The following is a 23,346-nucleotide window of genomic DNA, read 5'->3' as shown; positions in this document are numbered from 1 at the left end:
AAATGGAGCAACTCATGCTTGTCTTAGAAGTTACGACTTTGGGCTGCAAGCGGCAGAAGAAAACAATTCTGCATTGTTGTGTACATTGTTCTTATCTGGAAAGTTATCTTCCAAACATGAGCGCTAGTAACACACTCACTCATTCACTCTTATAAATGATTTTAAACTTCATGAACAACATGATCTCCGGTTTCTGTTCTACTTGTTGTTGGAGCAATGGCAGTATTCCTCTTTGACCAAAAGAGTGTGTTTTATGCTACAGCTCCATCTCCTATATTGATTGTTTTTGTTTTTAAAATTCCCATCATGTTCTTCTGAGTTAACTTGGTTGACATCAGCAGCTGTGTAATCTCAGATCTTTCTTTAAGTATACTGGATATTGACTTTCCTCGCTCTGTGTAGGAACACTTTTTCAACTACCTAATCCTGCTGTATTTACTGATTATCTGACCTCCCAGTGGGAGCTTTTCTCTGAGGCAATGCATGCAGATTATCCAATCTCTTTTTGATTTATTGCCGCAGTTGTCACACTTTTTTTCCCCTTAACAGGAGCTATATTATCTTATTTCTAATGGGAAAAGGAGGCTAATAGAGAAGATCTGAGAAATAGATTATTGTTCCCTTTAAAAATTAAATTGAAGCTAAAAAGATTATTCATAGAGAGATATATGTGTTATGCTCCCACATTTACGATTATTTGGAGCCAAAAGAGAGAGGTCACCTCAGGTTATTAGTTCACCCATGCTGGTAAACGTGCAAATATTTACTATCTGTGGTAATAAAGCCTGTATTCAGTGCATCTATCAGGAGAGCACAAATTCCTCATGTTAAACCAGTCAACCAAGCTTTCGTTCTTTTCTGCCACAGTCCTATAAAATCGTATTGTTTGAAATTATTTTAAATTGTATTGATATAGGCCTATCTTGACCACTGTCTTTTTATTGCTATGCTATATTCATCTTTTAAACTTATACAAAGGAATATATGGTTATGAGGAATGAAAGGTTTCCAGTTCACTTTTGCATATGCTTTTGTGATGGTCACTCATCTTTGGGTCTTCGGTAATGGTTTTCATGTTTAAAATAAAAATCTGTTTAATTTCTTTGAGGAAAATGGAGTAGGTGGGAGGAAATGCATTGCTTCTGTTTGCCACTGCTTTTCAGAGCAGCAAAGTGTCAACAAAATCAACTTGATAGTAATTTTGTGAAAACTGTTTACCATACTCTGTGCCACAGTGTACTATATTGATGAGAGGAGTGATCTTTCAAATGATCTATACCACCACTTTTATTAGGATATGTAAGTTTGCTTTCAAAATTTAGAGTTAGTGGACAGCACTAAAAACAGTGTGTTCCAACCTCTGCTTTATATGTAACATACTTTGAATGAAGAGAGTAAAGAATATCACTGTAACAGGGCACATGCTTGCATCTCAATAAGCTTGTTACAGTCCTTGGGCCCTGTAAGCAGAGACCTGGGGCTGGAAAGGTACTGGAAGGTGGCTCTGTACACCTGTCAGGCAGAAGGCTTGAGACAGGGGACACCTACGGGAAGCAGGAGCTGGCTGGGGAAGGCTGTGAAGAAGGGCTGTAAAGACTTTGAAGCCCTAGAGACAAGGGCTAAGACAAGACCCTCGTGGGTGGTGAGACTAGTTGCTTTTTTTGTTGTTGTTGTTTTGCATTTTATTTATAAAGATCTGGGAAGAGAACAGAGGCAGAATTGTTTGAAGCATGATTTTCTTCCCTAGCTAGCAGAACAGTCCTTCCGCTTACAACCACGCTTTATAATAGATTTCCAGATCTTGTAAAGAAAAAGTAAATTTCTGCTGCACAGCTTCTGTTCTCATTCATCACTAATGGGTAATCTCTCTGACCTGTACAGTTTAGACGCAATTCAGTGTTGTTGCTGGAGAATTCAGTGTTGTTGCTGGAGGTTTCAGCAACTGAGCTCCGCCATTCAACTCTGGGAGCAGAAGAAATTGGCAGTTCAGTTTTTTTTCATAACTTTAACTTTTTTATTCATTTTCATGCAGTAGCCACTTCATTTCAGCTTCTTGCTCCTCCCACTCACTTCTCCTGAGCTGAAGGATCACTGGAGCATTGATGCTCTACTCCTCTGGTTCCTTCAGTGCAGCAGCACCTCTTAGCAAGCTCCCTCTGCCCCCATCACAGTAGCAAAGAAACCCTGCACTCATTGAGCCAAGTCTAAGAGATGCTATATTTATAAGGTGTTTTTTCAAGAGCCTCACAGGATGAGTCATGCCCTGCATCTACAAGACACTGACCCTCGCTCTGCCAGGGCATGGTGCTTTGAATCAGATTGGCATGTCCTCTCCTCTCTCCCTCCTTCTTCAACCCCCAAACCACAACTCTGCTGTGGGAAGGCTCATTGATGAGCATGAGGTTTTCCAAAGAGAGGAGAACACTCCCAGCCTGCTCAGGAATAAATCTTGCAAATCCCAGAGGCTTCAGATCCAAAAATAGAAAAGCAAGCGTAGTCCTTGTAAGGTATCATTTCATTTTGTTAATGAGCAAGTGGAATAAATATCAGGGTTTATACCCATTCTTCTTTGTCTTTACACTCAGATGTAGAGTTTGCTGGGACTTCTCTGTTCTCTGTAAAGTTCCTTCACTGTGCTTGGTATTCGTCCCATCTTCACTGCAGCATCTGTAGGCATGTAGAAAAGCCTGTTGCTCCTGTGAAACCCTACCTGAGGCTGAAACATAATAGGTATTGTGCCTTTCTAGCCTTTAGCCCATGAACCCTGACTCTCCCACGGTCTCAGATTTCAGACAGCAGTGGAATAAAAATTGTGCCAGTTTCTTGTTTACTGCCTGCAGACCCTCACTTTGACAGGGAAAGGGAATCAATCTGAAGAGTAGCAAGAGGTGTCTCGCTGTCCCTCCCAATCTTCATGAGCTGGCTTCACATTAGATTAGAAGGAGCACTTTAGGTAGTCTGTATCTACAGCAGAGGCATGTTCCATATGCAGCTACACCATCATAGGATTACAGGGATGTAAGAGATAAATCCCTTCCCGTGTTCAAACCGGCCCCTGTTTTTTCTGAGTAAAGCCTTGATTGGTACTAGGTTTCTTCTGAAGTACTCATATCTGCTGGCCACCCTGGGGAAGCAAACAGGTGTCCTTTCAGGCTCCTTGGTCTTTCTAACAGATTATTCCCACAATCAAGGCATTTGTCAGTATTAATTATAATAAAATATCTATTTCCCCCTTCAATCATAATTCGGTACAGGGTTTTCCACATGTACCATCTTTGAGGACATTGTAATATCGAAATGGGGACTTTTGGTTTTAGCCAACATGTTTTATTACAAAAAATTAGAAAATGCATAAGTTTTAGGAGTCTAACATTGGCACAGCGGTAGCCCCACCATTTAAAAGATGTCACACCCTCAGAAAGAGGACTTCCATCCAAAAATCCCATAAACCATAAGGGTGAGGAAGACTGCATAGAAATTTCAAAGCCTAAATTGTAGCCTTTCAGGCCAAAAATATTCTCTATACTTAGTAAGGAACATCTGTTTGGTGACAAGCAAGTGGTTTGTTGTCTAGGGATAGGATTTTTGCTTTCAGGGTGAAAGTTTTTAAGTTCACATTCTAGTTAGATCCTTGTAGCAGCATGCAGACTATATATATATATATATTTTTTTTTTTGCATTTTTTTCTGAGTTTTGAAGTCCTGTATGGCAAGCGCAGTGGCTCCAAAACCAGTAGTTACAAAGAATAATTTTACCACCATTGTAAAGATTTGCAAAAATCTAAAACTTATCTCTAACAGCTAGGATTGCTGGCACTATGCATTGATATCATTCCCTGAGCAGGACTTCACAGAATGTTCCTCCAAAAAGTCCTTTTGAGAGCATGGAACCACTTGTATGCAATATAAAAATAAGCACCATTCAAGGTACATATCTGAATGTCCCCTTTTAGGCAGGTAAATACAGACAGTATGCCGAAAGCCAACCCAGTTTTCACTCTGTTTGCATGCTCATTGTGGAAACAAGCCACACAAAATGGGGAGCGTATGTGAAAGATTAAATGGTCCTGGGGTTATGATCCGTCACTTAGAAAAAGGGAAGCATCCAGCTCTGACCCTCTGCTATACAAATTTCCAAAATCTCAGTCTACCGCATAATTTTACTTCATTTTGACAGCTCTATCAATTGCATGCTGAGCAAAAATGTAAGAATACCCGTACAAGATTGACCACAATGGTACATTGAGTCCAGTGTTGTGTCTGACAGTAGCCAAAGCTGCTTCAGAAGAAGGTGTGTCAAACCTTGTAGTGAGTTTTGTGGAATAACTTTCCCACAGAGGAAGTTTTGTCTGCCCGCCTGTGGGTTAGAGATTAGCTTGCGCCCTGAAACCTGAATCCCTTCCGAAATCAGTGAATAACCAGAGGTCAGACCTTTTCTGAGGTAATGGAAATAATGCCGAAGGCAGAGAAGAATCTGCTGTCTTTAAAAGTAGAGACATGAAGTATCCTCCTTCTAGACCACCACTTGCCTAATAGGCAGTTGTTTGGACTTGCTAGGCAGCCAAAGAACCTCCATTGCATGTGCAACGAAAGACCAGACCTCTTAAAGCAAGGATCTCTTTTGTCCAGACCTGGACCACTCACCATTAGCAGCCTGGGTATTGAAGGAAAAGTGTAGTTCAGCAGTTCTCCATGAACCTTATTGATATATTTTGGACTCAGGACAGAACTCAACTAGGAAAAAGCATTTGGTCTTGTCAAATTCAGTTTCTGGTATGAGGACAAACAATTTCTTTGGGGCAGGGATGGTCTGTTATATTTTTACAGTGCCCAGAACAACTGGAACCAGCCTGTAGATGTTTGTTACACAGATTTAACAGTCACACAGTTTACCACATCAGAGACACTAGAGTTTTTTCCCAGGATAGTTGGTCTCACCAGATAAAAGTAGGTAACAGCCCAACTAGCATTCTTTATGCAGGTATATTGCAGTCTCCAGCTGATGTTGAGATTAAACAACAACAGATTAGACAAGCCTGTGGGTGGCCTTTCTAGTTGTCATCACAAGAATCCATACTCCTTTTGTCATGGAAAAAAGATTATTCTTATAGCTCCAGAAACCTTTCTGCCCAAGGTAGAATCCTCTTACCACAATTCCTGGGAAATAGCTCTCATATGAATTTGTTCCAGTTCTCAGCACTTCTTTGGCACAAATAGGCATTCCTAGAGCTTTAAAGATATATCACAAGCGTTTTTATGGGAAGAAAGTGTCTGATTCTTACCTGAGGAAGAAAGCCAAAGGTTTCCATTCCTCTGCAGGAGGCATCTTTTGGTAGGAAGTTGCTACTGTGTTCCCAAATAGTTCCTTAAATTACAGAGCTTTTGCTTTATATTGGGAGTTTAATTTTTGCTTATTCTACTCTAAACAGTCTTGCTTATCTACCCCATACCTGCCCTCAACACTTCTGTGAATCATTCATTGTTCACTACTTCCCATTTGTTATGAATGAGGGGAGAACCTATACAGCAGTATGAGAAATTTCTTACCTGATCATTTTCTTTCATAAGAGCTTCCATCTTCATTCAACCACCTTGGAAGCCTGCTAAATGACTAAAACAATTTGTAACAAAGTGAATATTTTTTCTAAAGGAAGACTTAAAAATTATATTAACAGGCAATTACATTTTAAGTTGTTGTCTTAATGCTAATATTCAGATCCTGGAGTGTTTCTGTAGCTTTAGGAAAACTCTTCTGGTAGCCTGAGTTGAACCATGGGGCTTAGTCTTTGTGTCTTGTTGGACTGCCTGCAAATTCCACAGGAGAGAGGCATTACCCATTTGTTGTGAATAAGGAGAGACATTCCGAACAGAAATGTGTTAATGAAAATTCTCTCATTCATCTCTCTACTGTCCATTGTTACTACTAATATGAAACAGAATAGTGTGTGTAGGCTGCAAACTGTGCTAGACATTTGTGCATACACACAACAAAAACAGTTTTTGTCCTAAAGAACTTCCAACTTAATCTATCTCCAGTTTGTAAGCTCACCCGTCCCATAAATGGGTGTCACGGTGAATAAATGCTACTATTTTTTTCTCCTATGCATCAAAAATTATCTACCCATTCCTGCAGCTTGGTTCTCTTTACCTTAGTAGTATACTTCCCCATATCTCCTGCATAACTCAGCTATGGTTTTGCTACTTATGGTTAATCCACATCTCCCAAACTTGCCAGTAATATCACACACAACACCCCGTTGTCATGTGTGTGTGGCTTTAACGTATTGTTCCAAAATGGCTGAATTCTGCAATATGTTCTTTTTTTCTGATTCAGATAAGCTTCTTTTAAACAAAATCCTAAAGTATTTTGGAGCAAGGAACAGCTGGAAAATATATATTTGATGCAAAAACCATACAGGGAATCATATCTGTTCTGACTTTTTTTTATTTACCATCAAAGAAGAGATGTATCCATTTATTATACGATATATTTATGAGGCTATATAAAAGGAAAAATATTCTCAGTTGATGGTTTGGCATGTTTCTCTCACTGGTTTTGTCTGCATGTAAATTTGTGGTTGATACTGATTGGTTTTGGTTTAATATTAAACAGGAAGCAAACAGCATTGTGGATCCAAGGAGACTTTTGCCGATCCAAACAGAAACAACGATCATCTGATGATGGAACTGCAAATAAAATTATTTCTGGCTTGGATGACCTTTCAATCAGTGGGAGTTTTAGTAAAGTACAAAACTTGGATCAATGTGTGGAGGTAAGCATTCACTGGAAGAATCATACACCAACAAGGAGAGCCCATAACTTTTTTAATAATGAATTATACCTAATTTTAGTGTGTTTTCCCATAATATAGTGCCTGTTATTTTCTTCTTGCATTCATATGTGATTTTTATAAATCCTTTTAAACATATACATATTAAATGAAGACAGTAAAAATAAAAAGAATGAAGAATGTCCTCAGTGTATACTTATAATAATGAAAAAGAAGAGCAGAAAACAGCCAAAATGATAAAACAGCCATCAGTGATTGGAAAAAGTAGAATATAAAATGAATGTAGATTCTGAGGAAAAAATGTTTGGGCAACATGAACATTTATGATACACAATACAGAAGTAAAACTTAAAGCTTATCTGTTTCAAAAAGTAACTTCAAGGTTAGCATCTTGATAGGACAGGATGAGAATAGCTATATTGGTAAATATGTTTGTTGAAAGAGTATGGTAGCTACCTAATAGTTAGTATTTTGAGGAAAGAAAAAGAGCTAAACAAAATAACCAAACCCTGGCCACTACCCACTGAAATGGGAAATGATATGCCTTGTGCAACTGTTTGGCAACTCCATTGATTCAGGCATTCTGGTTTTCCAGCCAGTTCTATTGAAACCTAGAATTTGTTCCAGTTTCAATATACCAGTAATTCTAGATTTATCCTATGTCCTAGGCCGTCCCTATAGAGCTTTTTGCTACATTGTCTCCCACAATCACTTGGGTAGCTGCAGTTCTCATCTCCACTGGCTGATTTTCAAGTACTTAGCAAGAAGTGTAAGTGAATTGCGTTTGTGATGAGAATCACAAAAAGTACACAGAGCTGTGGAGACATTTCCTCTTTGGTCAGCTATCCTTAGGGTAGAAAAATAGGCATTAAACGTCTCAGTCTTCTTGATGTTGTCAGTTATTAGCTCTCCTTCGAGCTAAGCAGAGGACTTACACTTTCCCTCGTATTTCTCTTGCTCTTAATGTATTTATAGAACCTCTTTTCCTTGCCTTTTATGTCCCTTACTAGGTTTAAATCATTTTGTCCCTACATGCTTGTGCTATTCATTTGTACTCCTCAGCAATTTATCCATTTCCCCTTTTTGTAGGATTCCTTTTTGATTTTTCAGGTCATTACATTGCTCCCAATCTTGCTATTCTTCCTGTCTTTCCTTTGTATCAGGATAGTTTGCTGCTGCACCTTTAATATTGTCTCTTTCAGAAACTGTCAGCTCTCCTGAGGTCTTTTTGTCTTTTGAGAATGGGTCACTCTGAGTATACAACAATGATATATTCTATATGCTATTCTGGAAACTATTTGTGTCCAATTGTAATTCAGTTTGTTGCTTAGGATCTGTGAAGATTCTAAAAGTCTGTTTTCTCAGAGAGTGCACTTCTTGCTTTCTGCTGCAGCTTTTAGGGTCAACTGGGTTGATGTTGTAGTCTGCTAACTGGAACTGATCATGTTGCTGTCAGACCATTCTTAATTGAGGGCTTTTTTTGCTGGAGGAATTCATTCCTTCTTCTAGTTCCCTAGAGCCAGTATTTGCTGTCCTTTTGGGAGTAGTTTCAGGACTTACTTGTTCACACAGGCCTTTGATCAACCATCATGGCAAGTTCATAATTTAAACTCTCTTTGTGTATTGGAGTTTTGTTACAGAGTTCATATGCTAAGAAATGATCACATAATTAAAATGAAAAAATTCGTAAAATACTCTCCCCATAGCAATTTTTCATCTTTGCTAACCTCCAACACTTTGTCTGTTTCTGATGTTTGTGACTTCATCCGGTTAAAGAATACAGACCTAGAAATGGAAAGAGCTTATGATGGTCTCAGATTTTGTTTGCATATGTTGGAGACATTCACTTTTAACAGATATGTTTACAATTTTTTTCAGAAAAAATCTTTGCCAGTTTCTTTACTAGCTCATCTTAATTGATGCAGATATGGAAGCAATGAGATACACACCAGAGTATGGTTACATGCAGAGGTCACAGCTTTATTAAACTATTAACCAATGAGGAAGCGCTCCTCAAAATATCCAACTAGGCTGTTCGAGTCAAATTTAACTGGACACAAGTGACCCTGGGTTTTACAAACCTGAAGATGGAGATTATGGCAATGCGCCCTTCATACCTTCAGGCCTGTCCAGGCACACTGGCATGAAGCCAGAGCCTCAATCCATTTCCCTTATCCATACTGGAGGTAGGAAAGCTGAGAGATGGGGAGCCCCACGCTGTGTGAGACATGGAAGCAGGCATACTGCCTCATGCAGTGTGACGTTTGGGGCCTGTACCCAAGCAGCCTATTGGGTTACTGGGACCTTGCATTGGGTCTTTTTCTTAACCCAGGCACAGTACTGGAATCCACCAGAATTGCAACAAGTATAATGTAAACCAGACCCTGCGATGCTGGATGGAAGGTGAAACAGTCTACATAGCAATTTGCAAATTTTTGCTATGTGGGAAACATCTCTTCCAGACCTCAAATAAAATTTGGTGATCAGCATAGCCCTCAGCATCGTAAGAGGTATACAGTGTCATGTAAGGTGGGAAGGGGTGGTGTTTAAACAAAGCAAAAATGGCTACCAACCAGCAAATGGGCAGAAACAAAACCCTCCATTTTTTTCTCCCTAGTCCTTGCAGGTAGTAACCAATCAATGACCCCAGTCATCTATGGCAGCTGGAGCATGCGGGACAGGCGTAGAACCCAGACATGGTTAGAAATCAGATAGATTGGATCTTAGACACCAAAGCATTAACCCAATCACCTGTGTTATCCACAGAATAGTTAAAGTTCTTCAATATTTCTTTGCTGTAAATATTTATTGAAATAATTATAAAAGGAGTATTGATTCCTGCTTTGCTCAGCCAGTTTTGTTTTTACAGTGTTCCATTTTCAAACTTTTTTTCCCCAGAGATGTTTAATTTTGATGTAATAATAAAATAAAATTCTAAATCAAATTATGTAGGTGGTGTTTTGGGTGGAAGGAATTTTAACATCTTTATTGAATTAGAAAAACAAATCTATTTGGATATTTTTGAGTTGTAAGAGTTATTTTTAAACAATAAAGAGAATTTATTTTTGGATGCTGTTCTTTCTGTAATGTAAATTGGTTTAGGTTTCTGTAAAAACTTAGTTATGATAGTACATAATTAAGTTGCTTTTTTACTGTATTTTAAGGAGTTAAATTACTGAAGTATAGATCAGGTAATTTAGAGTCCCCCTCCTTTCCCCACTCCCTCTCCCCATCATAAATATTTATAAGAATTCCTGCAGTGTTAGATTAAAATTGCTTCAAAAGCCATGCATTTATCTGGCTAAGGACCATTAAAAATGGAAACTGTGTCTAAGTAACCATTCAGCATAATGTAGTCCGTCCAATTTAAATGGAAGATCCCATGATAGGTCTGGTATTCTTCATGAGCTATACTCCAAGATTGTATCAGAGAACAGTGAGAGAGGCATTGATCTGGGGTGAAGCTGGACATGTGCTATTTGTATGACTGCTGTGACCAGGTTCTTTTGAAAATCATAATTATTGATGGTTTCTGCCACAACTTTAGAATAGAGCAAACTCTCTGGGAACTCGGAACCATCCACACTTTTTCGTCTCTTGTTTAGTTTAATGTCACCTCATTATTATGGTGTGAAATTTCCATATTTTTTCCTATTAAAACTGTAGCTTAAGGCACTTGAATCTTTACTTCCCTTGCTTTTCCTATTATGCTATTTACCAGAAGTTTTTTTTTGTATCCTATTTTTTATTTTGTGGGAAATACATAACCTGAGCTATACAGAGGAGCTTGAGTCTGAAATGCCCTAACTTGTACTACTTTTTTTTTATTAAATTCAAAGTTCAGTGGAAGATAATCTTTTAAATTCCTCAGTGTGGATGTGATCCTGCTCCCATTGAAGTCAATGGCAAAACTCCTTTGATTCACTGGGGCACGATCAAATCCTACATCTGCTGTGAAGTTTACTATTGTACACAGCTGTTGAGTGCTTTCTTAACACTTTTTTTTATTTGTAAATGACCCAATACTAAAATATTTCAAAAATGTGCTCTATTTTGTAGTACAACACATTTTGGCATTCACTTGAATATTCCTTTTGTCTTAATGACCTGGAGCAGACTTTTGAGAAACACTTGCCTTAGTTGAATTTTTTTGAGGCAATGAATGTTTTAAAGTGCTTGGAGTTCAAAATGCTTTTTTAATCCTGCTGATAAACAGTGGGAAACATTCCTAAATTAGAATACTATTCTCTTTTTATTCTTGTGTTTTCCCTTATACTGTTTTTAATAGCAGAGCTGAACCCTTCCAAAACTGCATTGCTCTAAAGATCTTGTAAGTTTCTTTCTTTCCTCACTTCTCACACTCCATTAATAGAGGAATTAATCTTTTCAGTCACTTGCTTCATAATCCACAGCACAAGAATTTATTCATTTCTTTTACTTGGTGTTAATCTGAAGGCTCTACTCGTGATCTTAAGTCAAAGTGCATAGTAAGAATAAGGAGAAGCTTTTGTTATCCTGATAGTAGAGGTCTGAATTAGGATTCCTGGGTTTCGACTCAATACATAGTTAAGACTACATCCTATAAATACCTCCATGTGGATGTGTGCTTACATAGTGCCCCATTGAAATTAGTAGCAGTGTGCCTATATTCACTGAATCAAATCGTAGACTGGAAGGGACCTTGAGAGGTCATCTAGACCAGTCCCCTGCACTGATGGCAGGACTAAGTATTATCTAGACCATCCTTGACAGGTGTTTGTCCAACCTGGTCCTAAAAATACCCAATGATGGAGATTCCACAATCTCCCTAGGCAATTTATTCCAGTGCTTAATCATTCTGACATGAAGTTTTTCTTAATGTCCAATTAAACCACCCTTGCTGCAATTTAAGCCCATTGCTTCTTGTCCTATCCTAAGGAGAACAATTTTTCTCCCTCCTCCTTGTAACAATCTTTTATGTACTTGAAAACTGTTATCCTGTCCCTCTGTCTTCTCTTCTGTAGACTAAACAAACCCAATTTTTTAAATGTTCCCTTATAGGTCATGTTTTCTAGACATTTTAACCATTTTTGTTGCTCTTCTCTGGACTTTCTCCAATTTATCCACATCTTTCCTGAAATGTGGCACCCAGAACTGGGCACAATACTGCAGTTGAGGCCTAATCAGTGTGGAGTAGAGAGGAAGAATTACTTCTTGTCTTTCTTACAACACTCCTGCTAATACATCCCAGAATGATGTTTGGTTTTTTGTAACGATGTTATACTGTTGACTCATATTTAGCTTGTGATCCACTATGACCCCCCAGATCCCTTTCTGCAGTACTCCTTCCTAGGCAGTCATTTCCCATTTCCACTTGATTGTTCCTTACTAAGTGGAGTACTTTACATTTGTCCTTATTGAGTTTCATCCTATGTACTTCAAACAATTTCTCCAATTTGTCCAGACAATTTTGAATTTTAATCCTATCCTCCAAAGCACTTGCAATCCCTCCCAGCTTGGTATGATCTACAAACTTGATAAATGTACTCTCCATGCCATTATCTAAATCATTTATGAAAAGATATTGAACAGAACTTGATCCAGAACTGATACCTGCGGCACCCCACTCTATAGGCCCTTGCAGTTTGACTCTGAGCCAATGGTAACTACTCTCTGGGAATGATTTTCCAACCAGTTATGCACTCAACTAATAGTAGCTCTATCTAGGTAGTATTTCCCTAGTTTGTTTATAATTGCGCTATCTGATCCTTTAAATTGTAGTCTCTGCAAAGCAGAAGTAATCTTTCAGGCACTGAAATTAAATTATTGTTCAAGATTTTGTATTTTTTTATTAGTGTGCATCTTCCTTTGTTTTAGAATGACTTTGAAGACAATGCAGAGTTGGAATCTAAGAATGGCATGACACAGGGAGACAAACTTCGTGCCTTAAAAAGTCAGAGACAGCCGCGATCTGCTACAACTGGAGCTCTTAGGTAATCCTCTTCTAACTTTTTGTATTATTAAATTCAGTGTGTACTAATTCTTTATGGAAAGCATATGCTCGTCTGTTTCTTTGTTTTATAATTCTGACACTTAAAAGTTATGATATGTAGACCTTTTCATTTTTAGATCACTTCACAAACATTAATACTGCCAATTTTTCAGTGAGTTAGGTTGGCACTCAAATGTGGGATCTAGAACTGAGAAGTTAAATGACTCGCCTAAGACTACAGAAGTGGTTAGTTTTAGAGCTGGTATTAAGGGTCTCTAGGTGCTATGGTAATACACTAAACAACAAACAATAAATAATAATTAGTACTCAAGTTTCTAGCCCCTACTGCTGTGCTTAGTCCGCCATACTACCACACCACTTTCTACCCACTATAAATGTTAAATTTATACAGGTTTGTTGTTGGCTTTAAAGTTCACTGCTTTCTACCAGAAATAGTTTGCACAGTCTTGAGCTTTCTTCTTCAAAGATTCTTCAGACTTAGGTGTTTGTCAAGTTTGTTCATGCTGCCCTTCAAGATTGGTTAATGTTAGCGGCTGATATTGTTGCCATTTATCTGGACTGCATTTGTGGTAGCCAGATACTGCTTTGTGGTGTAAAAGCTTTCATAACTGTAACAACTTACTGATGCAATTTAACATGTGCAAACAGCAGTGGTTCCCAAACTTGTTCCGTCACTTCTGCAGGGAAAGCCCCTGGCTGGCCGGGCCGGTTTGTTTACCTGCCATGTCCGCAGGTTCGGCCGATCGTGGCTCCCAGTGGCCACGGTTCGCTGCTCCAGGCCTGGAACTCCCATTGGCCTGGAGCAGCGAACAGCAGCCAGTGGGAGTTGTAATTGGACGAACCTGTGGATGTAGCAGGTACACAAACTGGCCTGGCCCGCTGGGGGCTTTCCCCGCAGAAGCGGCAGAACAAGTTTGGGAACCATGGCATACAGCATTGTGATTAAGCCAAGTAAAAGGCCAGTGCCCACATTTCAAGAAAGAGGAACTCATTTTAGCTAAAGGGGAGTAATCTAATGGAAGTTCTCTGAGACACAAAGTAGAAAATGGATTTCAGTTCCCCGTCTCCTATTATAACCTGGGAGGTAGTACCCTTTCAGCCTTGGAAAAATGATTTGTGTTTCTCAACAGCAACACCTGGGGAGTTGTAGCAAGCATCATGTGCCATGTATTGTCCCTCAGCAAGTGGGTAGGGTTGCTTCTTGATATGAAGACAGTTAAAGCAGACAAAAATGGTCGGAGTCCTAAAGGCTACGAGAGATGCAGAACTGGAGAAACTTTAAAGAGGGTAGTATTATCAAACAAGGATATTTAATTTATAATAAAACTTGCATTCCAAAGGAGAGAATTATTTCTCTGCTACTGCAGCAGTAAAGAGATTTTTTTATTACGTGGGAGCCTTAATTAGTTATGCTAGAAGAATTCTAAGACAGAACTGAATATAATATTTTTCTATTCCTTTCCATGTCTGTATTTCTTTTCTTTGCTGCTGTTTACTAAAGTAACCATGTACCATCAGGCACCAAATAAAAATTTGAAAAATGCAACTCAAAACCTAAAGTATCAATTGTTGTCATATTATAAATGTCCACTTATTCACCATATAAAAGTTTACATTCCTATGAAAATAATTAACAGTATATTTGGTTCCAATCTTAAATTATTTATCTGTATTTCTCATATTGAGTTTTGAGTTCCATCTTGTAAAACAATAACTAAATGAAAGTTTTTAAGGACAACAGTTAAATGAAATGCCATTTCAAATGTAATCTTAATTACAAACAGTTCAAGTCAAAATGCTTTGCTATTGCTTAGTAACTGCACATAAAAATAATGTTTAATATTTGGGTCCCTTTTTCATGCTTTTGATTTCCTTTTATATTTTCCCCCTTCTGCTAAAAATTTTCTTATTTTTAGATATAATTGTAAAACATTATCTAAGCAAAAAATTTGATGCTGAAGTCTGTATTTAAATATATTGTGCTGTTTCAGATAAAAGGCTTTTAAAACTGAAGACATCATGAATAGTACTCCCCACATTCAGAAGTAAATGCAAACTTCATTTTTCACGTAACTTTTCCGCAGTAAGCTTACCAAAGACTTCGAGTCTTCTAACCTATTTTCAAGCTACCCTTAAAGAAGAAGGAATAGAGGTTTTATTTCTGTCCTTTAGTTCATATACTATGAGGAGGAGGAGGACCATATAAATATCTTCATAGTTGTCCTTTTATAACAGAATTTTCTTATGCATTTATGAAGCAGGTACTGTATGACAGGAGATGGCAGCTGAGTGTAGGTTTGATGGTTGTAGTTGAAAAATAATTTTTCAGGAGTACAGTTTAAAAAAATTATATATTTTTATGATGCATCTAACAATTTATATGAAGCATTTTCTACTTTATGTATGCGGCACATAAATAATAACATTGCCCAAGTCAGAGTCTTTGTTCTTATATTTATTAAAATATTGAAACTATGCTTTCATTATTTTTTGTGTGACAAGCTGCTTTAATTACTTTAGGCTGGAAGATATGAAATTGCACACCAGATCAATATCACAACCTTTCAGGTATTTATTTACTTAGTTAAACTTGTGCAAAAATTTTTAGTGCATTTAAATTTCATTTTTTAAAAATATCTGCTCTTCTACTCTTTAACGTTTTAGTACTTTGTCTTATCGGTTTCATTAATAGCAATTTGTCAGACTTCTGATGATATTAAAATCTATTTTAAGCACCCATTCAAGGGACAGACAACAATTGGTTAATTAGCACAGCTAGTCTTCTAGTAATGGTGGAATAAAACTTTTTTTAGTCTTATAACTGGGCCTTTCCTGAATAAAGTCTGCCTGTTGTGTAAAATATATAGTAACTTTATGAAACTGATAAATATACTTTAGAGACTAGAAGGACACTACTTCACTTGTGACTTGAATCAGAGTTAAACATTTCTGCAAACCTTGTGCCACATTAAAGATAATACAATTTAGCATGAAAAGTGGTGTTAATATTAAGAACCATCTTAGAAATGGTACTACATATAAGAAGATAAATTTGAATCATTATCTCCAGCAGATGGTTATTTCCATTGTGTCTGTCATCTGGTATCTAAGATAGATAAATAGTACTATCTTCTAGGGGAAAGTATTTAGTAAACAAAAGAATATATTGGCTACAATTATCTCCAATGTGATTTTAAGAGACATGGTTTTTCAGTGGTCTAATCTCCATTTCCCTTGTTTACTTTTGTCTACCTCAAACTCCTTGGCAGGCACTTAGAGGAGCTCCCACCCAAGACCATTATTACCATGCTGTTTCAGTTGGAACCTTTTTAAGAACACAAAGCACTTTCTTTCCCCAGGAGCTGAACATTGATATGCCAGCTATGGCAGTGAGAGGATATAACATTGCCTCTAGACTTTAGGACTTACCCAAAACTATTTCTGAGAAACCTACTGCACCATATTTCTGTTAAGTCATACATTACTTAGGTATTAAAAGCCCAATCCTAGAAAAGAATAGGGGCTGAGTACTTTTTGACATCATTTAGAAGCGAGGATGCACAGCATCTCACACGACCAACCCCTAAAACACAAGAATGAAGAGCAGAATTTAGGAACAAATATGAGCTTTATCAGCTGCGGATGTTCAATCTAAAATTGGCAATTGCAACTTCAATATTTTAGCATGTTCTCGGAGCCTTTAAACAAGTAAGTGACTTGATACATTGAGGAAAAACTCAATGGCTATGACTAACAAACTGACGTGATCTTTTAATATGTAAAATTATCTTCATTCTGGTTCTTTAAACATACCCAGGGTTTATTAGCAAAAATGCATAAATAGGAGCAAATCAGATTAAAGATTTAAAAAAAATAAATTGGGATTTTTCAAAACTGATGTGAATGAGAACTGCTGAGTGCTTAGTACTTTTGAAAAATCTGGCCACCTACTTAAGTGCCTAAATATGGATTTAGAAGCCTAACTTTTGGCACCCACTTCTTAAAATCTTGGCTCAGATGTTTACAACAGTTTATTTCCAGCGTTCACATTTGAGTAATATAATCTTGCTCCCCATTAAAGCTTTGTACTTTTTCAGATTGAATAGTTCGAGTACTACACAAGGGTCCATGTCTCCTCTGAAGTCCTGCAAGGTGGGAGCAGCTGTTTCACCATCTGCAAATAGAATAAGCAGAAGCCCTACGTCCTTAGGATCTAATTTAAAAAGGTACATTTTCTTGTCCTTATGTGGCTTTTGGGGTAGTTTAAGGGAGGGTTATGTCACTTTCTTTAAAGTCACATGACAAATTATGAAATCGGCCATTTTTCTTGCTTTATACATGTGTCACTTATGTCTGAGATTGAATATAAATTGGTGGGAAACACTCCCAAAACTTTAATATCTATAAAATTCTGTTCCTCTCAATAAAATACTAAGTGGGAGATCATATGCCCTTATTATGAACTTTTCATTTGTTGCCATTAGGTAACAGCTTAGAGATGTCGGGTGTTCTGAATTATGTAGAATGTTAAATGAAACCCACGATGGTTTGTGGATTTTGCCATAACCTCTGGACATAATGAATATTCATTCATTAAGATGAAATGAGATGTTCTTTTAACCCAAGTACTTTAGTAAACTAAAGGCATCCTATTTTTTGCTCTCAGGATATTTATGAAATAGCTTTTTGGCTCCTTTATCTTGTCTTATATTACTACTTTTGATGTATAATTTGTATAGAACTTGTTTTTTCATTATTTCAGAGAGAAAATGAAGCTGTGTGCTATCAGTGTTTGTGTCAGAATGTTCCTTGTCATTTTCCCCTAATGTCTTTAAATGTCTTGTGTGTGGAATTTTCACGTATATATACGTTGCATGTATTTTTCCCACATGTTTTCCACTCAGCGTTTCCGTGAACTCCAGGCTAGGCAGTTCTCTAGGAAACCTGTATGCCGGTTCAGATGATACAGAGAGAAAAATGATGTCGTCATCCTCTAGGACAGGTTTTTCTGTAAACCATATCTCCAGTCATTTGAATGGCAGCTTGCAGCTGCCTACCAGAAATTCCCATGAGCTGAACAACAACCTGTACAACAGATGCAGCAATAATGGCACCAACCTCAACAGTCATGCCAGTTCTCATGGCACCGGGACAGATGACAACTACAGCATCTACCAGCCCTCCTTTATGGGGTTAACTGCTTCTCCGGCAAGATACCTGAGTCGTTCAATTCCTGTAAGTTCACAGCCACAAAAGCCCTCTCAGGGACATGACAGAAGCTTATCTACCTTGCTTCTTCAGCCAAAACTATCACAAAAAAACTCTTAACAATCTCAGAGCAACTTTCTAATCCCTTATCTTTGACAATTTTCTGAATGCATATAGCATCTTTGTCTGTTTCTAATGTTCTTTCAGCTGCTTCCTTTCTGCTTCTCCAGAATTTGGCTCAGAGAAAGGTGTTATGAAAGTAGACAGTTTATAAAAATACCTTTCATGATTACAGCTTCTGATTTGGAGTTTTTTTCCTTTAGATTTTCCATTTCAAATCATTCATGTTATAACTTTAGTTTGAGAATTTCAATATATGTAGAATAGGATCTTCCTGGATCATTAGATATCATAGGTGTCTTTATACAGTAATATTAGAGGAACGGCTTTGTGTGTGTGTGTGTGTGTATGTATGTATGTATGTATGTATATATCTCTACACATATATACCACACTAAATTGAAAATAAATATATGTAAAATTTAATCAACTCAGTTCTTTAAATGGGCACTGTTGAAATCTCATCATTTTCAAACACTGAGTTAGATAGTTCAAAGTAGTATGCCAGCCCCCAGAATCCACCTTCTATTTTTCATGGCTTTATCACCCTGTTTTCCTTTTGAGGGAAAGGGGGTGAGAGTGGGAGGAAAGATAAATGTGTTTTCTCCCTTGTTGCTGTGGAAAAAACCCACACAGAGGTACACTGATATAGTAATGAACTCACTATACATTGTGAAATGTACGGAGTAAAGAAACAGGAAAAAATAGAGAAATTATTTCTCATCTTTCAATTATGTTTGGTGGTGTTGGCAAAAATAGGAGGCTTTAAAACAAAAAAGAGAGAAATCACAAGTGTGGGGGTTTTTTTTAAGTTGACAAGTGTTCCTTTAAGACCCTATGAAAACGTCCAGAATAAATTATTCCAGTATGAGAAGTCATATTAAATATTAAAGAAGTACAATTTTAACATCTTATGCCTGTGCCTTAAACACATAAGTGCTTTCATGTATGTGTAGGGATGGCTTCCTGAATCATGGCATAGGTCTCTCTAAAACTTGATATTTGCATCTTTTTGTATCAAAAATGTTTTCCAGTATTACTTCCATTTTAGCAATTTTGTAGTCATCCCTGCTGTGTCTTGACCATCATGTTCTGAGGTTCTTTCTCCTTGGAAAAAAAATGCTATTTCTAAGTAGAATTCATTAAAAGGAAATTTAGAATAACTTCAAATGCTAAAGAATATCAATTTTCAATAAAATGTATAGTCGGGGTGAGGGGGAGGAAGAGGTGATTTGATCTATATAACAGCCTGTATAGTTTTATTTTTGTTTGTCTGTTTAAAAATAGTAAAGTTTCATTTATTTGTTTTTTCTTGTAGTTGTAATAAAATAGCTTTCAAATTAATTTGAAAATAGCAGTTATGCCATTCCTCCCTGCCTCCCCAATCTTGTTTTCAAATTAAGTTCAGTTTGTAAAATCACATATGGCAGCACTTTCTCGGGAGAGTGGGCATGGGGACAGTTTTCTTAGAACAGACAGTGCCCCTATTCCTTTCCAATGGGATTCTGACTAAAAGAGGCATTGGTTGGTTTTGCATATCACTTTTTAAATAAATGTAACACCCCAGGAATAGTGCATGGCATCTCTTATACCATATAACACTTAGAAGCCCAGCTGGCATTATCACTGATGATAAATGTAAAGTTGATGAAGGACAACTACCAAGCTTAAGTGCTATACAAACGCCTATGTTCACTTTCAGGTGATGTAAATAAGAAGTGGGCAGCATTATCTCCTGTAAACGTAAACACATTTGTTTATCTTAGCAATTGGCTGAACAAGAAATAGGACTGAGTGGATTTGTAGGCTCTAAAGTTTAACCTTGTTTTGTATTTGAGTGCAGTTATCAGGGGCAGCTCTAGACATTTTGCTGCCCCAAGCACAGCGTCATGCCATGGGGGGCGCTCTGCCGCTCGCCAGTCCCGCGGCTCCGGTGGACTTCCCACAGGCATGCCTGCAGAGGATCCGCTGGTCCCACAGCTCCGGTGGACCTCCCGCAGGCGTGCCTGTGGAGGATCTGCTGGTCCTGCGCCTTTGGTGGAGCCGCAGGACCAGCAGAGACCCTCCGCAGGCATGCTGCCGAAGGCACCCTACCTGCCACCCTCCCGGCGACTGGCAGAGCACCCCCCGCGGCATGCCACCCCAAGCACGTGCTTGGCATGCTGGGGCCTGGAGCCACCCCTGGCAGTTATGTAGCAAAAAAAAAAAAATCTTCATTTGTAAATTGCACTTCCATGATGAAGAGATTTCACTACAGTACTTGTATGAAGTGAATTGAAAAACACAATTTCTTTTGTTTGTCTTTTTTACAGTGCAAATATTTGTTACCAAAAATAAAGTGAGCACTGTACACTTTGTATTCTACGTTGTAATTGAAATCAATATATTTGAAAATATAGAAGACCATCCAAAAATTTCAATTGGTATTCTATTATTGTTTAACAGTGCAATTAAAACTGGGATTAATCGCAATTAATTTTTTAATCGAGTTAATTTGTTTTGAGTTAATCGCTTGAGTTAACTGTGATTAATTGACAGCCCTATTAGGGACATTTTGAATTCCCTGGCATCCATGAATGTAATTTCCTTACATAAATCCTCCTTAAAGGAAGCTGTACCTAGATCTTGTTCTCAGATTACATATAAATGTAGGTTGTCTAATGACTAGCCATGATAATTGTCCAGAGTACAGCTTTTAGGATAGGATAATCTAGTAATCCAGCACCGCTTGCTTGGATTCATCCTTGCAGACATGGACGTTTTAAAACAATGGAATAAGCCATGCAGCAAAATAAGGACCTTGAACTTGATGGAGAGCCATGAATGTTTTTGGGTTTTTTTGTTTGTTTTTTTTTAAGTGATCCTTGATGGCTGTTCCCAGATATCTGTATGTTATACAACTGAATTCACAGACAGGAAAGTGCAGGGAAGAGGATAGGCATGTAGGTAGAGAGAATCAGGGCTCATTCGAAAGAAGGCTCCCCTGACTGACTTGACTGCATTTGAGCATTTCAGACAGGTACCTTGGAAGCAGATTAATTGTTCTGATGAATGAATATTTTTAATAATATTTTAAAGTGTTAGAGTCAGTTTCCTGTAAACTTCTCACCTTAAGTAGTCTTATCATTTGGATTATATGAATGTTTTTCTCTTTATAATCTTGATGATTAGAAGTGCCCTTTAATACATGTGTGACAGTTTTCCCTTTGTGCACCTGGCCTCAATAACACACCTTCATAATCTTAAAATTCATAATGCTATACATGGGTTTAACTCTGAAGGGCATTTGGAAGCTATAGATGATGCAGAATGCGGTGATTTATTTTAGTCAATTTGGCTTTGAACAATTTCGCCAGTGTGCCAAAGACCCCAATGGCTTCCTGTTTGTTTCCACATGTATTTCAGGGTGTTGATATTGATCTTAGCCATGTGTGGTTTGAGTCCTAACACATCTCTTCCCATGCACAACTGTAATTGTTGAGATCAGCTCACGCTTATCAACATCTGCGAAATTTAGAAATCTTGGAACTGGAATGCTGGCATTTTCAGTGGAGAGCTTGCAATACTCTTCCTTTTCAATCTGACAGAGCCCAAGTCCAATGTAAAAGACTGTAACTCTGGCTTTTCCCTGAATTACATTTGGATAGGACCATTTTTCGTATTTTTAACAGCTTAATTACGGGCTACAGTCCATTTATTTTTTTATTCATCAGTTCTCATTGTTGTAAATAAAATGTATAATCAACTCTGGTCATAGGTGCTGACTTCTGCTTCTGCCGGTGGGTGCTCAACCCCTGCTCCTGCCCCGACTCCACCCCGCCATAGGGCCCTGCCTCACCCCTATTCCAAACCCTTCCCCAAAGTCTCCGCCCCCTCCCTTCCTCTATTCCAACTCCTTACCCAAATCTTGGCCCCGCCTCCTCTCCTGAGCGCACCACGTTCCCGCTCCTCCCTCTCACTCCCAGAGCAGCCAAACAGCTATTTGGCGGTGGCTGGGCAGGAAGTGCTGGGAGGTAGGCAGAGTAGCGGGGGCATGGTGCACTCAGGGGAGGAGGTGGGGTGTGGAGAGAAGGGAACTTGGCTACTGGTGGGTGTCGAGCACCCACTCATTTTTCCCTGTGGGTGCTCCAGCCCCAGAGCACCCATGGAGTTGGCGCCTATTATTTTGGTAGATACATGCTTCCATTTGGAAAAAATTGAAAGTAGTCATTCTGTTAGCTTTCATTTAGTCATGGGGGAATTACTCAACATCCACAAGGGCCTTTTCTATGTGATGTCTCACTGGGTCAGTTTTTTCCCCATTGTTGTTAACGGTGTCTGTATTTAGCCATTTAGAAATTTACCATGTAACATGGTGTCATTGATCTATACGGTATTACTGTCACTGCAGACCTCTGCAGTTCTGTCTCTTTTCTGTTTGTCTCAGTCGCGGGGTAAATATAAAATAATTGTTTGAGGCTCACTGAAATATTGCTGGTGGAATGGTGAAAATGTCAAGAGGATTTCATTTATTTAGTGATAGCCTTACCTATTTAGAAAGTATGCTATAGGCAGGTTGATATGTTTTTGAATTCTGGTGTCATTTTATCAGGATTTGAACATGGAAGGTCAAAAATGGCTTTTTTCATTACCAAACTATTCTGCAATGGCAGCCTTTCTTCTGACCACAGAGACACCACAGTGATCCAAGTCTTTTTGACCTCTATGCTGAGTTACGGTAATGTGCTTAGTTGGAAGTTTCCTTTGAAAACTACTCATAGATTGCAGCTTCTGTAGAGCATGGCAGCACGACTGTTTAAGGAACTTGGACAATGAAAGTTCATGATGCACTGTTCTATGATCTGTTACCCAATGAACAGTCATCATCAAGGTCTTAATATTTCAACTTCAAATGATAGTACTACTCTGCTTAAAGGGACAACCTGCAGTTAGGGTTGGAGTAGTTGAGAAGGATGCAGGGCCTTCCCTGTCCACTAATCCTGAAATGCTCTCCCCTGAATGTTTGTTTGTTTGCACTTCTGTTGTATCCTTCCAAGTGAGAATCAGTGTGGTTTTGTTTCCTTTCCATTTATATATTATGAGATGATGTTTTTGTATGAAGGTGAATTATTAGTCTTATTATTTGGTCACTTTACTGTGTATTTTTCTTTATACCTTTTGTGTATTCTATAAACACGTGGGTTCACACACCCACAGAGACCTGTGAGCATGAGATGCTTTATAACTAACCATATAT

General features: G+C 38.1%; 1 protein-coding gene across 3 annotated transcripts in view; it reads left to right on the top strand.

Moving 5' to 3' along the window:
- CDC14A (cell division cycle 14A) overlaps nt 1-23,346 on the top strand; it is a 122,199-nt gene that overhangs the window by 81,643 nt on the left and 17,210 nt on the right. Inside the window, exons 11-15 of one of the 3 annotated variants that reach the window (XM_032804930.2) lie at nt 6,613-6,772; nt 12,647-12,762; nt 15,303-15,350; nt 16,880-17,008; nt 17,687-18,017. In XM_032804930.2, the coding sequence (XP_032660821.1) occupies nt 6,613-6,772; nt 12,647-12,762; nt 15,303-15,350; nt 16,880-17,008; nt 17,687-18,017 (784 nt within the window). Of the gene's footprint in view, nt 1-6,612; nt 6,773-12,646; nt 12,763-15,302; nt 15,351-16,879; nt 17,009-17,686; nt 18,164-23,346 lie in introns of those variants that run through there. The other 2 variants (XM_075067830.1, XM_032804931.2) reach the window with 2 other exon arrangements.

This window comes from Chelonoidis abingdonii, chromosome 7, assembly GCF_003597395.2.
Source record: "Chelonoidis abingdonii isolate Lonesome George chromosome 7, CheloAbing_2.0, whole genome shotgun sequence".
NCBI classification, from domain to species: domain Eukaryota; kingdom Metazoa; phylum Chordata; order Testudines; family Testudinidae; genus Chelonoidis; species Chelonoidis abingdonii.
Note: the sequence above shows the minus strand (reverse complement) of the source record. Positions and strands in the feature narration are given on the sequence as shown.